The sequence below is a fragment of the Microcaecilia unicolor genome, chromosome 2 (assembly GCF_901765095.1).
Source record: "Microcaecilia unicolor chromosome 2, aMicUni1.1, whole genome shotgun sequence".
Lineage (NCBI taxonomy): Eukaryota > Metazoa > Chordata > Amphibia > Gymnophiona > Siphonopidae > Microcaecilia > Microcaecilia unicolor.
In genome coordinates, this window is record NC_044032.1 from 533,336,176 (window position 1) to 533,353,351 (window position 17,176).

The 17,176-nt window shown below is 42.9% G+C and overlaps 1 protein-coding gene across 2 annotated transcripts in view; it reads right to left on the minus strand.

Moving 5' to 3' along the window:
• Positions 1 to 1,508: 1,508 nt before the first annotated feature.
• Positions 1,509 to 17,176, minus strand: part of ARAP2 (ArfGAP with RhoGAP domain, ankyrin repeat and PH domain 2) — a 508,912-nt gene continuing 493,244 nt past the window's right edge. For both annotated transcript variants that reach the window (XM_030191273.1, XM_030191272.1), the window contains exon 31: positions 1,509 to 2,703. In XM_030191273.1, coding sequence (XP_030047133.1) covers positions 2,350 to 2,703 — 354 coding nt within the window. In that variant the 3' untranslated portion in view covers positions 1,509 to 2,349. The remainder of the gene's footprint in view (positions 2,704 to 17,176) is intronic.

The following is a 17,176-nucleotide window of genomic DNA, read 5'->3' on the forward strand; positions in this document are numbered from 1 at the left end:
GCTTCCATTTATCTGCCTACTGGAAGTCATTGAGTCATCTCCTACTTCTTCCTCACTTCTTGGATTCTGCACTGCTGTCAGAATGCTGTGTCATGCCTGTCATTCAGATTACGTCACTCCTCTGTTAAAACACCACAACTGTTGATGAGCGTATAATCTTTAAGATAGTAACCTTAATCTTTAAAGCATTTTGCTTTGGCATGCCTCACCATCCCTTACTCACCTGCTCTCATCCTTCACTCTCTCAATGACCATCGCCTTGTCCTTCCCAAGACTGCCCACTATGAATCTACTAGGCACAGTGCTTTCTTCCCTTTCTCCCACTTCTCCTTCATAGTGAATCTTCCTTTAAAACCATCAAGACCAAATTGAAGGCCTGGCTTTTTAGGCAGGCCTTCAGAGGGTCAGACTGATTATTTGGCATGAACTTCACCAACTAGAGAACTGTATGGCGTGAATGCTGACCCTTACTATTTTTAATTGGAGTTCCTTTCCTGTTTCAAATTGTTTTAGCCTGTACACTGCTCTGTACTGCTTTAGCAGCTAAAGCAGTCTAGCAATTCAAAATAAATTATAAACTACATAGGGGCTCCTATCCTGTTTTGGGTTTTTTGCTGTCCACTTATAGAATACTGTCAGTTGCATATATTTCAAGGTGCACTTTGATGCACCCATTTACATCAGCCATTGACCTGTCATAAGTAGGCATGCCTAACTTTTGGTACACCAATGTAGCTATGTGCTAATATTCTATAACAGCTTAGGCATGCCCTTAAGCCAGTATTTTCCAAACCTGGTCATGGAGGCACCCCAGCCAGTCAGGTTTTCAGGATATCCACAATGAATATTCATGACAGACATTTGGGTGCAGTGGAGGCAGTGCATGCAAATCTCTCTCATGAATATTCAGCGCACATCAAAAACATGTGCTGCCAGCGCAGGCTCCCTTTTACCGCAGCTTGGTTAAAGGACCCCTTAATTAGGTTACATTACATGCTAACTATGGTGGCAATTCTATAAATTGGTGCCCAAAGTTGTGCGTTAAAATGCAGCACAGCTCATACAAGTCTACGACATCTGGGCACCCAGATCCTGTTATAGGATACTAGCACAAACTGGTATTGCTACGCCAGAATGTACACACATTCACTTGTGGCAGGTCAATGGCTGGTGTAAATAGATGCACATAAATGCGGCAAGCTATGTGTACAGTTTTTAGCATTTTATAAGGTGCATGTATCAGTAGGAGACACGCCTATATCCCACCCAAGCTCAACCCACTTGTTCACCCTCCTTGTCACATGCGTGCGCCTTTATAGATTTGAGCTTAGGGCAAGTGCACACATTGGTAGCAATTAAGGTGTCATTCATATGCCTACATGGGGCTAGATGCTATATATGGTGTCAAAAAAGTGTTATTCTATGTTGCAGTTAGAAGCCGTTTATAGAATAGCGCTTATGCCTTGGAATTGTGCCTAACTTTAGGTGTGGCCATTTGCACCAACTGAAATGTGGTGCAAATGTACACACCTAAATTAGGTGTGTATTCCTATTATGCAGTAACAACGTGCATTATTTTTAGGAATACCCCCGTTACACCCATGGCTCTCCCACTTCCGTGCCCCCTTTTTCAGATTGCATCTGAATCAACACGCATAATTGATAATTAAATCTAATTAGTGCCAATAATTGCTTGTTAAAAAGCCAATTATTGGTGCTAATTAGCTCAATATTCAATTAAATTGCATGTGCAAATTGGGCATAAAACTAGGGGGATGGTGCCTAACTGCTGGCTCACAGTTAAAGAATTAAACTTCATGTCAATATTTTAGTTCTTCATGCATCCACATGCATTTAGAGGGTGATTTTCAAACTGCCCATTTTGCTCCAAAGTCCATGCATACTACTTATTTGTGATCTTTGCCTCAAGTTTCAAATGGAATTTGAACAAGGACTTTAATTTTGAAAACCATGATGGGTACAATATGTACGGTCATCTGCACTTGCTTTTAGAAAGTGCCCCCATAAAATGTAATAAACCTTGGCATTTTGACTCCTCCAGGCAAGCCTACAGACACACTCACTCTCAAGATAGCTAGCAGTCCATATGCTCTGTTACAATACATGTGCTTTTAGCTATAAAGAAGCTGGGGTATTTTCATATAGCTGATTAGGACGAGTAAAGTGCATTTTACCCACTGCTATACACAACAACTTGATGCAGCTCAGTTTTCCATGTTCTGCTTAGTGCTAAGAGTTTACACTGGCACTGAATCCATACCTCATCACACCACACAAATCAGTGCATTGAACAGTCCATTTGTACATATGAAGAAAGTTCCAGAACTTCTACTGTTCCTCTTGGAGGCTTCTGTTTTTCTGTAGTACTACGTTTAGTTCCTCAATAACATTTGATGGCAACTTATGACCAGATCCCAGAGTAATTAGTTTTGTTTTCTCTTCCTGCTTTTTCAGTGTCTTTGACTCCATACTGCACCTTGGCTGCATATCACCTGCAGGGGAATCTACATCAGTTGCATCGGCTAGGCAAATCAAGCTTCGGTGTTTCTTCATACGATTATGCTTTATCTCTTCTTTGCGTTCTAAACAATTAGACAGCAGAGATATTCTTTGTTTTAAAGAGTGTTCTTCCTGTGTACCTTGCTCAATTAATTTCAGTTTTCCAGACTCCAGTTTGACATTCTGTATTAAAAAAAACCATCAATTAATATTAAATGGTTACAGTAAAAAATAACGCTTTAAAATTGTTCCTGGTACATGCAAAATCAAATTCCAAACATAGTTAAGGAGTTAATATCCAGCCCCATGGGCAAACTGGGGCATGTGCGGCTTCTGGCATTGAATATCTGGGTATTGTCGGTAATGCAGAAGTTAACCAGGTACCAGCCAATTTTCAGACCAGTGTCCTGTTAAATAGCCACATAAAGTTAGGACAGCTGTTTTGCCGTTCTAACATTGGGGTTCTTTTACTAATGCGATCTAATAAATTTAGCATGCGCTAAATGATAAGAAGCCCATTATATTCCTATGGGCGTCTTATCATTTAGCATGCGCTAAAATCTATTAGCGTACCTTAGTAAATAGACCCCTTTATGTGGTTAAGTAGCAGGTTAGCGGACTGAATATTGCTGTTAACCAGCTAAGGGGCCCTTATACAAAGTGGCGGTAAGCCCAATGCAGGCTTACTGCATGCCAATTTGATGCCACTGCCGGCCCAACGCAGGCACTGGTGGTAGTTCCAGCCCTGGTGTGCACCTTTACCCATACTGAGGAAAATAGGGCTCGATTTTTTGCACAGCATTTACCCGGCTGTAATTGGGCAGCACGTTGTGGCTAAACGGTTACTGCCAGGATAGCGTGGGAGCCCTTACCACCACCTCAGTGGGTGGTGGTAAGTGCTCCCCCTCACATGGCCACTAGCTCAGGCACGGCTTATAGAATACTCTTAGGCAGAAATGTTTACCGCACAGATTTTTTAGGTGCCATGTATAGAATCTGGCCCTATGCACTTAATTAAGGGAATATTTAGACCAATGAGAGTGGAGTCTAATTGTGGTACAACAAAGTGAGAAATTCAAAATGATTGACATAGACTTCAGAGGTCTTTTTCTTCCAGTTTTTCAGTTAAGTTACTTTCTTTGTGGTTGTTTGTCAGTGTTGATATTTTAAGAAGTTTTTCTTTTTGGTTTGGGTATTTTGTACTAATTATAAAAGAACATTTTCTTTTACATATAAACATTTTTTAGCCTGCATTGCTTGCTCCTAACTCCCTAATTGATGAAGGGACAGAATTCACTGGACAGGAGGAACACATCTTTCATCTCTTTATAACAGATAATCTGCAACCCTGCAATATGGTAATAGTGTCATAATTCATTGCTGTAGCCATACCAGATGCATGCAAATTGACAAAGCAAGAATCTAAAAAAATAATATTTTAAAGGCAATGTAGGAAAAAAAAAAGATTCAAAACTCCAACCATGCAAGTAAATAATTCAAAATGCTAAGTCCACTTTTTCACAAAGATATTAAAACAGAGGAAAAAGATGTCAGAAGCTCAGATTTCTGTCCTGCTCTCCAACACGCTGGACTAGCGGCTGAGCAGATTCCTCATGAGTCTTAAAAAACCTCCTTCCTTTTTATCTGTGTGGTTTTTAATATTTTTTAATCAATTTTCAACAATGTATGCTTCCTTATATATAAAAATACATACCAACTCGTTTGGAAGTCAACTATAGCAGAACACGTATCTAAATTGTCATTGGCTGAAAATTCAGTGTCCCACTGTATTTAACTTGGTTTTTCATTTTATGCTGGAGAGTGATATGAATTGAGACAGAGGAGGAGTAATTTAGATCATGGATTGTATGTATTTGGGATTTTTCAACCTCTTCCTTTGCCATAGTCACAGAAGACAGATTAGGAGATGTGCGAGCATCATTTCCATCTAAGATAAGCAAAATATGTTTTTGCTCTCTTTTACAGTACATATTTACCATTTCTGTGGTGCTATGATGGAATCTGATTTCCTCTCCAGCTAAGGGAAAGGGCTAATTCTGAGCACCATTTTACATTATTATTTTGTGATTGATTTAGTGTGTGTAGTTATATATAAGGTTCCCATAAGAGATAGATCTATTATATAGGGGAACGGAAATACATTTTCCCTTGATTTATATGAGTTTAACATTAGCGCATGGCCATTAATTCTGAAAATAGAAAATAGGCCATTTTACTGCTGCAGTAAAAATGGCTTTAGTACATGAGAAAGACCCATTTAAGAACACGCTAAGGCTACTTTTTACCATAGCTTAGTAAAAGGACCCCTCAGTGAGGCAATTATAGGTAATGCCTCCTATTTTCCAGATATGGATAGGACCACATAATCTGATATTTGCAGCAGAATTGCCTGTTGAATATAGAACTGCTGCAGAAGACCAGGGTTTGGACACTTGCACCAGCAATGATGGTGACTCTCTTCTATCTCTCTCAACCACCCAACACATATCTCACTTTCTAAGAGGAGGAGAACATTGATCCAGCACTTAAGGCTGTGATTTCCTTATCTGCTACTGGGGCTGAGGATGGAGTCCAATACTGGAACAACCAATGAAACCAGTGACAAATAAGCAAAAGGCAACCTGGATTGGTTAGTTAAGCCCATACTAATTTACTGAGGAAGCAGCAGGCAATTTGGAGCAGCAGTGCTGTTGCAGACAGTTCCCCAGGCCCTGCCTATCTACTAAGAAATGAAGAGCAGGTCTATGGTGATGCAGCAAGGAGCCTAGTAACGTAAATGAGGTGTGGTGGGTGGCATAATGAGTGTGACGGGAGGGAGGTAATTGAGGTAAAAGTGGTGAGATTCACAAGGGGAGAGGTTCACGGTCATTGAGGCAATGAGGTTAAGATTACAGAAGGGGATAGTGATTGGGCCCAGTTTAGATAAGTACAGCATGATACTCCATTTCTTCAAGCAAATCCAAGTCATTGTAGAAACCATTTATTCCAGTATTTATTGAACTAGTGCATCTTAGACGTTTACATGGTCAATCAAAGAAAAATATGGCCTCATGGAGGTAATTCTCTAACAATGTGTCTACTTTTAAGCACCAAAAAAATGTACCTATTTGGAACTTAAAGGAAAGTACACACCTACTTTTCTCTATAGAAAAATAGCACTGCAGGTCAAATATATGCCTATATTTTAGGTGCAACCACTTACACCAACTTTTCTTTAATTTACATGTATAACTGTACACCCTCCCTACACTCCACCCAGATCCTGCCCATGTGTATGCCCATCTTCAACCGATCCACCAATGCCTTTAGGCATCAGTTTATAGAATTGTGAAATAATGGCATTTATGCGTACATAGGCGTGTATATGCTGGTATTCTGCATGGAAATCAACGAAGCAGATCAGTAGGAGATAAACACAAATTTATTGAATGAAAACAAAATGATATAATGAGCCCAACACAGGCCGTGTTTCGCCTAGCAGGGGCAGGGCTGTGTCAGGGGCTATAAAAAGCACTTAACCCTCCATTGCCTCAGGTAAAAACTTAGATTGTGAGCCCTCCTGGGACAGAGAAATATCCAGAGTACCTGAATGTAACTCACCTTGAGCTACCATTGAAAAAGGTGTGAGCAAAATCTAAATAAATAAATAAATAAATAAAATAACATATAATTTAAAAACCAATTTAAAAAACATATATATATATACAAAAAAATATATATATATATATATATATTTTTTTTGTATATACAGTGCAATTCGCTTAAGTGCAAGGGTCTGGGACCAAAGAAATGCATGCAGTTAACCAGAGCATGCACTTAACCGTTGTAACCCAAAGAAGCTTGACATCTGATAAACATATGTACAGTACTGTTTATTATTATATGTACAGTATACAGTCTCAGTTAACTGACATTAGGCTGGCTTGAAGTAATCAGTTATAGTCCTCTGTACACTCTTGGGTCTGTGAGTTCCATACACTATGTCTGCCAGACGGTAAAAACTGTCATAGCACTGACATCCAGTGGCCTCCAGATAGGCCCGCACGGTGTTGAGACTCTCCAGCGCTCTTGCAAAAGTGACAAGAGGAGGTTGTTGAATTTCATCAGCATGTGCCTCGCTGCTCATTTCTTCATCTGTTCCATCATCAGCCATTGTTGCCTGCATGTAGGAGCATATCTCAACATCAGTGATGTCTTCAGCTGTTTGTAGATCGTAATCAACAGCTACGTAGCGATGGAACTCCTCTTCAGTAAAACTGGCTGGGATGTCAATAACCTCTTCATCTGACGCGTTTGCAACAGCTGCACCTGTTTCATCCCTCTCCATATCCTTAACAAAGCTTGCCTGCTTGTAGCACTTCACAATGGTTGCCTGTGTAACATGATTCCAGGCTTCTTTCTGCATATGTAGGGAATCCAAGAGTGATAGATTACGAGCCAGTTCAACAGCATGTTTATCTTTCCCAGTCTGGTCATCCATAACGCTCATCAGATGACGTAGCACAAGAGCCCGATAATGTTGTTTGAAATTGGCTATTATGCCCTAATCCAGAAGTTGGATCAGAGAGGTAGTGTTTGGTGGCAGGAAGACCACCTTGACGTTAGACAGTCTGACATCATCCCTGTGTGCAGCACAGTTATCACAAAGCAGCAAAATCTGATGCTTTTGTGCCCGCATTCTAGTGTCTAACTTTTTTAGCCACTGCTTCCAAATTTCCCCAGTCATCCATGAATTTGCATTAGCCTCGTATGACACAGAAAGTCACTTAACTTTCTTGAAGCAACGGGGCTGTTTGCGCTTTCCAATGACGAGGTGTTCCAACTTCTCACTCCCATCCATATTGTAGCAAAGGAGATTTTGTCAGTTGGTCCTTCGATGTTTTACCTCCACTAGTTTCGGCATGTTTGAATGCAAGTGTTCCATCAGGAATCGCTAGCCAGTAGAGACCATTTTCGTCAGCACTGAAAATGTCACGAGGTGCAAACTCACTCAAGATGGTAGGATGAACTGAAACAACCCAATTTTCAGCACCAAAGTCATCAGCGTCTTGTTTCTCACCATGCTGTTTTTTGAATTTTATGCTGTTCCTTTACTTCCATCTTTCTAACCATCCAACAGTGGCTTTGAATTCAGTCAGTCCAAGACTTTCTGCTACCTGGTTAGCTTTCTCCATAAGCAGTGGACCACTGACAGGAAACTGTCTGCTCCTGACTCGAGAAAACCACCGAAGAGCTCTTCTATCTCCTCAGCTTTTCCCGCACGTTTTTGTTTCCGTTGTGGATTTGTATTGTTTTGCCAGTCTTCCAGAAGCTGGTCTTTCTGCTTCAAGACACGTGCAATTTGACTGGGATTGACACCATATTCTTTAGCAATAGATGCTTGTCTTTCTTTGTTTTCTAATTTTTTAAGAACTACTATTCGTTCAGCCAGTGTTAAAGTCTTACAGTTCCGCCACCGCGACGACGACCCCGGTGCATGCTCCAACAACATTCTTTGCCCTAATCTGCCTGGGGCAGTTAAAGAGGCGGTAAATTTGAAATCTCGGTTGTCACGCGCCAATCGGCTTCCATATTCCATGCACACGCTTATGCGGAGTCTTTCCTAAGAGGAGCAGTCTTGAACCATGCATATAAGCGAATCTTGCACTTATCAGTGGTGCGCTAAAATGAAGTTTGTCCCCATAGAAATTGATGGTGCCAAAAACAGGACCGAAGTATGGCATGCAGTTAAACAGAGCATGCTCTTATCCGACGTGTACTTAAACGGAGTGCACTGTATATGTTTTTTAAATTATATGTTATTTGCTTTTTATAGCCCCTGACGCAGCCCTGCTGGGTTAAACACGGCCTGTGTCGGGCTCATTATATCATTTGGTTTTCATTCAATAAATTTGCTTCGTTGATTTCCATCTTGGAGTTTGCAGATCGTCTGCCTTGCTGTTTTCTTGGACTCCACCTATGCTGGTATTCTGGTCATTTAGACATATACTTGGCACCTAAAATTAGGTGCACTGTTATAGAATTATTTTATATACCCTGGATTCTACATTTGGGCACTGATCCAAGATGGGCACCCACATAAATTGGGTAATGAGCCAATTAGTGCCAATAAGTGGGTGCTAATTGGCACTAATTTTAATTTGTGCACAAATCTTGATATGCACAATTCTATAAAAATGTGTGTGCAACCCAAAAGGGGGAGTGACCCTGGGAGGTGCATGGGCAGGCCAGGAGCATTCCTAAAATTTGTGTGCAATGTTACAGAACACTGGGGATCTGTACCCAAATTGGGCACTGTGAATTACACCCAGTTTCAGCAGGTGTAAGTCTTCCACACAAATGTGGGTGCTGAAATTAGCACTCAATGCTAATCTATAATACACACTCATCTTTCAGTGTCCTTTATAGAATACCATTGAGTGTCAATTTTTGAGTGCCATTTACTGAATCTAGCCCTACATGCCTGGTAGATCCTGTGCCGGGAAAAATACTGTATTCCCATGAAATGCCACCAGAAAGTAAGCAATAAAAATCCACAGATAAATTATGTTAGAACTGATACAGACTTAGTTTATTAAACATCCAGTAATATCCTTCTAATTATATAAACTGACCCCCCCCCCCCCCCCATGGGCTGCTGTGCGCTAATGCCAACATAGCCCCAAAACTTTGAATGGGCAGCACTGGTATTGCCGCATGGCTTAGTAAACAGGGTACAAATGCACAGATGCCACAAGCAGGGCAAAAATGAAAAAAAAAAAAACCTACAGAAAAAAGCCCACATTATAATTCTATTTATTTGCACAATTTTGAACTGGGACAACTTTTATACAAAAGTACTTTCCTGTATTTCTTAAACCTCAGTTCTGTTTTGGCTAAGAAAAATAACACAGTATTTGAATCTTGGATCTTAAAATCTATGATGGATGTATTATGTTTCTTAAATACTGATTCTTTCTCCTTAGAAGAATTTGTTTTGTTTTGAGGAACAGTCTGGGGATACACATTTGGAAACTAGAAATTGAGTTGAGACCTCAAAGCTCAATTCACTCAACATCCTTCCATAATCTAGCCATATTGTTCTTCCACCAACATATTTACAAGTAACACACTCTTGATATAGAAATGTACATCATGTTACATATGAAGGGCTAAAATAGTATATGAGCTATGTGATTCAATTTTGTGGGGAAGGCATTGTATATATCATCATAAAATAAAATGCCAAGAAATGGGGATGTTTTTCCATTGTTTGATAGTGATTTATGGTTAACAGCTAGAAAAGAAAAAGCACAGTGCAACTAATAATTTAAAAGATAGACAAAGACTTTTAATTTGGCCATATTGCTATATGTATAATCGACATGAGAAAATGCAAGCCAATATAAGAAAAAATAGAGAGAAAAATAATAATAATCTTTATTAGAATCTTGCTGTTTTATTTTATGGAGTGATACTGGATGTCTTCCATTTTGCAGTAACATTTGACTAACATAGGGGCTCATTTTCAAAAGATAAAAACTTCCAAAAAATGACATAAAAGGCAGATACACATTTTTCTTCTAGAAAAACACCAAAATAGTATAATTGAAGAAAAGGAGAAAACATCTTGAAATCTGGTCTCCGTATCTCAAAAAAGATATAGTAGAATTAGAAAAGGTACAGCGAAGGGCGACGAAAATGATAGTGGGGATGGGACGACTTTCCTATGAAGAGAGGCTGAGAAGGCTAGGGCTTTTTAGCTTGGAGAAGAGACGGCTGAGGGGAGATATGATAGAAGTGTATAAAATAATGAGTGGAATGGATCGGGTGGATGTGAAGCGACTGTTCACGCTATCCAAAAATACTAGGACTAGAGGGCATGAGTTGAAGCTACAGTGTGGTAAATTTAAAACGAATCGGAGAAAATTTTTCTTCACCCAACGTGTAATTAGACTCTGGAATTCGTTGCCGGAGAACGTGGTACGGGCGGTTAGCTTGACGGAGTTTAAAAAGGGGTTAGATAGATTCCTAAAGGACAAGTCCATAGACCGCTATTAAATGGACTTGGAAAAATTCCGCATTTTTAGGTATAACTTGTCTGGAATGTTTTTACGTTTGGGGAGCGTGCCAGGTGCCCTTGACCTGGATTGGCCACTGTCGGTGACAGGATGCTGGGCTAGATGGACCTTTGGTCTTTCCCAGTATGGCACTACTTATGTACTTATGTACTTATCTCTAGTACATCTAAATTAGAATGTCTCCAGGAGAGGCGTTTCGAAGGCGTGGCTTGGGCAGTCTTACAGAATGAACATCTCCAGCCCATAACGGATAGCGAAACGGTTTCCCAGTGGCGGAAAGAACAATGTCCTGTAATAGACCTAATATAAAAGCATCTAAGGTAAGAGCAAAGCTGTCTTTAGACCCATTTGTGGATTTGAGGAGTTGGAGAGAGGAGGAAGTGATAATTTGAGGGAAAGTTGAGAGTTCTTGAGTTCTGTGTTACCATTTGTCTGTTTGCCCTAATCTGAAAACACCCCTCCCCTCCCCCAATCACACACACCCACTACATGCCATCCCCAAAAAGCTGTATGGCTAAATCCCCTCCTTCATGAGGCATCTCTTGAAGCAGCAGTGTCAGTGTCCTCCTCCTCTGTGGGGCTTTCACTGCTCTGCCAAGAGGTGCTTGCTGCTTCAGCTGTCCTCTGAAAAGTGGGCCACTGGGCTGGCTGGGGGTCAGGTGGAGGTTGGCTGGGTTGAAGTGCTAGTTCTCCACTAGTGGTTGCTGCCACATATGAATGCAAATGCTGGTGTAGGACTAGCAGCTGGTGCCAGATGTTATGGTGTGCCTCTGTGAACTCCTCCTCTCATGCACTGCCACTCTTCATTTGCAGCCTGCTGTGCCTGCTGCAACTCCTCTCTCAGGAGCCTCTACTGCTCTGCAGCAGCCTCCTGTGCCCTGACCCCCTGACACAGTAGCTCTTCTGTACCCTCGTCCGGATCCGTGTCTCAATCTGTAAATGCTTCTTTGGGAAGGGGAGGAAGGTCCACAGCTAAGGGCTATTCTGTCTGGTCCCCTCCACAGCTGTCCTCTGCCACCGCATCGCCAATATTAGCCTCCTGTTGCTCTGCAGCTCCCATTGTTGAGTTCACTGTTGGCACTGCTACTCCTCCTTCTCCTATACATATTGCTGGCTGGCTTGTTGGCTTCTGAGTCACTATCATTGCCTGCAAATCAAAAGTGAGACAGTGTCTTTTGTCTTGACCTAAACTGGCACTATGCTGCTCCTTTCCTTTACAGACCCCTTCATGGGCCCCGCCAGCACACAGATCATGTTGAGGAATGCCATTCTCATGCTATCCAAAGATGTTTGCCTCTACATGCAACCACACTGGAGCCAAGGGATATGGGACACTGTGTACCGGAGAGACCAAAGTGCTGGACACAGGTAGGCAGGTAAAGAAAGAAGTTATATGGACAGTTGCAGAGAGAACATTGACAGGTGCACTGAGGTGAGGAAAGCAGACATACCCACTGATTAGCAGAGCTAACAAAGTTACCCATCTTCATCTTGGTGCATTATGGAATCTGCAGCACTGATTTCGATAGAATCATGGACTACAAATACTACACTGCTTCGGGATGTAAGTTTAAAACCAGTACTGGCCAAAACGTCTCCCCCCTGGAATGGGTAACTTGGCAGCTCTGGATTAGTGATGGGCCAAGGTGGAGAGGGGAGCAGGGGTGTAGCTGGACATGCTGGACGTCAGGACTCACAGCACAGATCAGCGAACGTGCCGGAGATCAGCACTGAAGAAGACTTCGGCTGGCGGGGGTTGGGGACCCCCGCCAGCAAAGGTACCTTTCGGTGGCGGCGGCCTGGGGGGGGGGGTCGAAAGTGGCAGGGGAGGGTTCAGTGGCTGGGGAGGTGGGCTAAAATGTCCCCCCCCCACCTTGGGCGCTAGACCCCCCTCCTGCCGAGATCTGGCTACGCCCCTGGAGGGGGGGGGGAAGAAGGCACCAATATAGGACATATACATGAACGTCCTTGCCCTGCCCAGTAAATGTTCCTCCTTGTAGAATTATTGCCTCCAAGCTGCTGACAACCAGCCTTTCACCATCTATTCTGGTGTGCCTTTTCATCCCCTCCTACACCTACCTGAAAATGTGCCCCCCCCCCCCCAATTTCCCTGCCTGTGGAAGGGAGAATGAGAGAGAGAGACTGGACTGCTTTCATGTGCCAAACATAGCTGAGTCCTCAGGCTGGGCCAAGATGTCCTGGCTCCCAATGCCATGAATGCTTTCATGGGGAAGAAGGGCATGGACCATCTGCTCTAAGGTGCGCCAGTTTTGTGGTGGACCTCCTGCTTCAGCTGGTGCTACTTCCTCTTGCACTCCTCAACCTCCCTTGTTGCTGTGGTGGACTGCATTCAGGCATGAACAGATTGCCTCCACCAAGAAGAGGGAGTGGGGGGGGGGGGGGACCGAGAGCCTTTGGCCCCTGGGGGTAAACAGGTTAGCATGTCTGTTGGTGATCTGTTTCACCAACAGTTCAACTTCTGCATCAGTAAAGTTGCTCTTTCTGATTGGAGCAGCTTTTTTTAGGTGCCATTCTTGTGAGAATAGTAGGTTGTTTGAAAATACCAAAATGGACATTTATATCCTCTTTCTGGGATGTTTACACAGATGCAAATCTTTCTTTCGATTAAGGGTCACAGCTGAAAACGTTTGCAATGGAGTGAAATAACTGTTTAGCAAATTGATGTGTTTTTTTTTTTTTTTTTTGGCTGAATCTGAAAACGTCTGCAGAGAACAGCTAGCAGGGGGTTAGATTGCATCTAGACATTCTAATTGGATTATGGGCTCAATGTGTAGACATTTTGGGGGCACAGCATTTCTTTGAAGTTGCACAGTTTTTGGGATGGTCTCCCCCTTCATATGATGTTTCAAAAGATTGGGGGGGGGGGGCTTCTTATATTCTTAGACCCTCCTATGCCTGACTCTGACTCTCCATTCTCTGCCCTCTCCCCAGCTGCACCTAGGACAAAGTCAGCCAGATGGGCTTTGCTTTTTTGGCATAGTTTGCACCTCAAAAAAGATATAGTGGAATTAGAAAAGGTGAAGAGAAGGGCGACAAAGATGATACAGGGGATGGGACGACTTCCCTATGAGGAAAGGCTGAAGAGGCTGGGGTTGTTCAGCTCGGAGAAAAGGCGGCTGAGGGGAGATATGATAGAAGTCTATAAGATAATGAGTGGAATGGAACGGGTCGATGTGGAGCATCTGTTTACACTTTCCAAAAATACTAGGACAAGGGGGCATGCGATGAGGCTGCAGTGTAGTAAATTTAAAATGAATTGGAGGAAATTTTTCTTCACTCAACGCGTAGACTCTGGAATTCGTTGCCGGAAAAAGTGGTTAAGGCGGTTGACTTAGCGGACTTTAAAAAAGGGTTGGACAGCTTCCTGAAGGAAAAGGCCATAGAATGTTATTGAATGGACGTGGGAATAATCCACTATTTATGGGATGGGCGGGGCAAACTGTTTGTTCTTTTGGCCGCTGTCGGAAACAGGGTGCTGGGTTCGATGGACCCTTGGTCTGTCCCGGCATGGCGATGCTTATGTACTTACGTACTTATGATCTAAAGTAGTATTTTTCAAGATGGGGGTAAGGATTACCTCTCCAATATTCACTGGATATTGACCTAATTCATAAAGTCCATTTAAGAATTTAGTAATCCAGCTTATCATCTGGGATGGCAAATAATTCATAAGGTATGCCAGACAGTCATCAAGCAAGCAGGAAGATTTAGAAAATCTAACCAATAGAGAGTTAATCTTATCAGATTCAATGTTGAAAAAAGTAGACCAAATTCGATCTGCAGGAGATACCAGATCATCTGACATCATTGAAGAGGACATATCAACCACTGCTGAAAGGTTAGTATGTATTAAGTCTCTTATTTTAATTTGTATGTATCCACAGGGGGCTAAGTTTTGTAGGGTGGTAATTAATGGAGCTAAAAATATAGTCATGGCCAAAAGTTTGCAACCAAGTCATTTTCAACTGTACCACATTGGGCTCTTGATCACTAATATTGTTTTGGGTTACTTTAGGCTATAGTCTTTGTTTTGGGCTAAATGTTTGGTTTTTTTTTAAATAGTTTTCAGCCATCTTTTTAATAAATCTCACTTAGAAGGTAAAACCTTTGTGGGCTTTTTTTCATAATTACATGGGTTTTCACATGCGTCCAAGGAATGGTACATGGGAAAGAGCTTACCTGAGAGAAATGCGAACAGATCATATTTCTGTACAAAGAAAAGATACCAATAACAGCAATTGTAAAGAAGCTGAAAGTTACCAATTTAACTGTCATAGCAACGGTCAGACAAAAGGAAGAGCTGAACAGTTTTCAGTCTCAGGAACACTCCGGTTGTTCAAGAGCGATGGATGTACAAATGAATAATGCAATCATAAAGGCAGCTAAACATTCCCCAAGAGCATCATCAAGTATTATCAGAGCCAGAATTGTAGGTAGTCCACTGAAGAATCCAAGCAACAGGACAATATGCAAGAAATTTTTCAATGCTGGACTTCAATCTTATCAGTCTGCTTGAAAACTGAAGTTATCTGACAAAAATATTAAAGATTGGCTAGGTTTCTGTTATAAGCAGAAGCAGTGAAGAGCTGATTAATGGGAGCAAATTATGTTTTCAGATGATAGCACTTTCACTCAGTTCTACAACTTCTGATTTAAAGATAAGGAAACCTTTAAATCAGAGACATAACTTGAGGTATGTTATGGTTTGGAGTGCAGTATCAGGAACTGGTTGAGCAGGGCTATGGATTATTCCAAAGAATACCACAATCAATGGAACTGATTATTTGAATGTTTTGAAGGAGAAACTGCCAAACTTTATGTTAATTCACAACATTTCAAACAGGATGGTACACTGTGCCATGGAACAAAAGCTGTTAATGCATAGCTGGCTCATGAGTAAATACAAATGATAGATCCTTGGCCAGGCAAGAACCTAGATTTGATTATTGAAATGTGTGGAACATAATGAAGCAGAAAGTGACCATACACAATCTGAAATCTAAGACAGATCTTATATACTGGATCAACTCTGTGGACTCAGGAGATAACTCCAGAATTCTGCAGAACACTGGAGAGATTAATGCCCCCCCCCCCCCCCAAAAAAAAGAAGGTACCTGGCTCTAGGGCAACAGGAGAGAGGATTTTCAGGGAGGTCACTATCCAGCTTATTTTCCAACGAGGCCGGCGATCTTCCGACACAAATCGGGAGATGGCCAGCCATCTCCTGAAGCCGGCGAAATCGGTATAATCGAAAGCCAATTTTCGCCGGCTTCAACTGCTTTCCGTCGCAGGGCCGGCCAAACTTCAAGGGGGCGTTTCGGCAGGGTATGGAAGGCGGGATGGGGGCGTGGTTATGAGATGGCCGGCTTCGGCCGATAATGGAAAAAAGAAGGCCGGCTCTGACGAGCCCTTCACTAGCTTCACTTGGTCCATTTATTTTTAGGACCAAGCCTCAAAAGAGTGCCCCAACTGAGCAGATGACCACCGGAGGGAATCGGGGATCACCTCCCCTTACTCTCCCCCAGTGGTCACCACCCCCCCCCCCCACCCAAAAGAAAAAATTAAACATCATTTTTTGCCAGCCTCTAATCATACCCAGCTCCATGACAGCAGTATGCAGGTCCCTGGAGCAGTTTTTAGTGGGTGCAGTGCACTTCAGGCAGGTGGACCCAGGCCCATCCCCCCCCCCACCTGTTACACTTGTGGTGGTAAATCTGAGCCCACCAAACCCCCCAAAACCCACTGTACCCACATGTAGGTGCCCCCCTTCACTCCTTAGGGCTATGGTAGTATTGTACAGTTGTGGGTAGTGGGTTTGGGGGGGATTTGGGGGGCTCAGCACACAAGGTAAGGGAGGTATGCATCTGGGAGCAATTTTTGAAGTCCACTGCAGTGCCCCCTAGGGTGCCTGGTTGGTGTCCTGCCATGTGTGGGGGACCAGTGCACTACAAATGCTGGCTCCTCCCATGACCAAATGCCTTGGATTTGGCCGGGTTTGAGATGGCCGGCATCGGTTTCCATTATCGGCGAAAACCGATGCCGGCCATCTCAAACCCGACCATCTCTGACATTTGGCCGGCCCCAACCGTATTATCGAAATGAAAGATGGCCAGCCATCTTTTCCGATAATACAGTTCAGGACCGCTGTTTGCGGCGCCACCCATACAGATGGCCGGCGCCATTCGATTATGCTCCTCTATGACAACGAGGGCTAGGATGGCCACACTGGTGGGTGGATCTAGGAGGGCCAGCTCATTTGGGCAGGGCCAGCAAGTGATAAAAGGGATTGTGTATATGAAATAGAGTTCTGTAGGTGCTCACTTCTACTGAGACCCAAGCACCAAAGGGGGAGCCCCGGACACTAAAGAGAGGAGTTCTGCAATATCCAGCAAATTAAACCCCTGCCACAGAGCAGAGGGTGCCAGCGGGGAATTCCTGACTTGGGAATGAAAAGGAGTGGTCAGGGGAAAAGACACCCTGGGTAGGACGAGTGGGATTGGGGGAGCCTCACTTCTGGGTGTTCGTAGAGGAATCCTGAACCAGGATGGGACAGA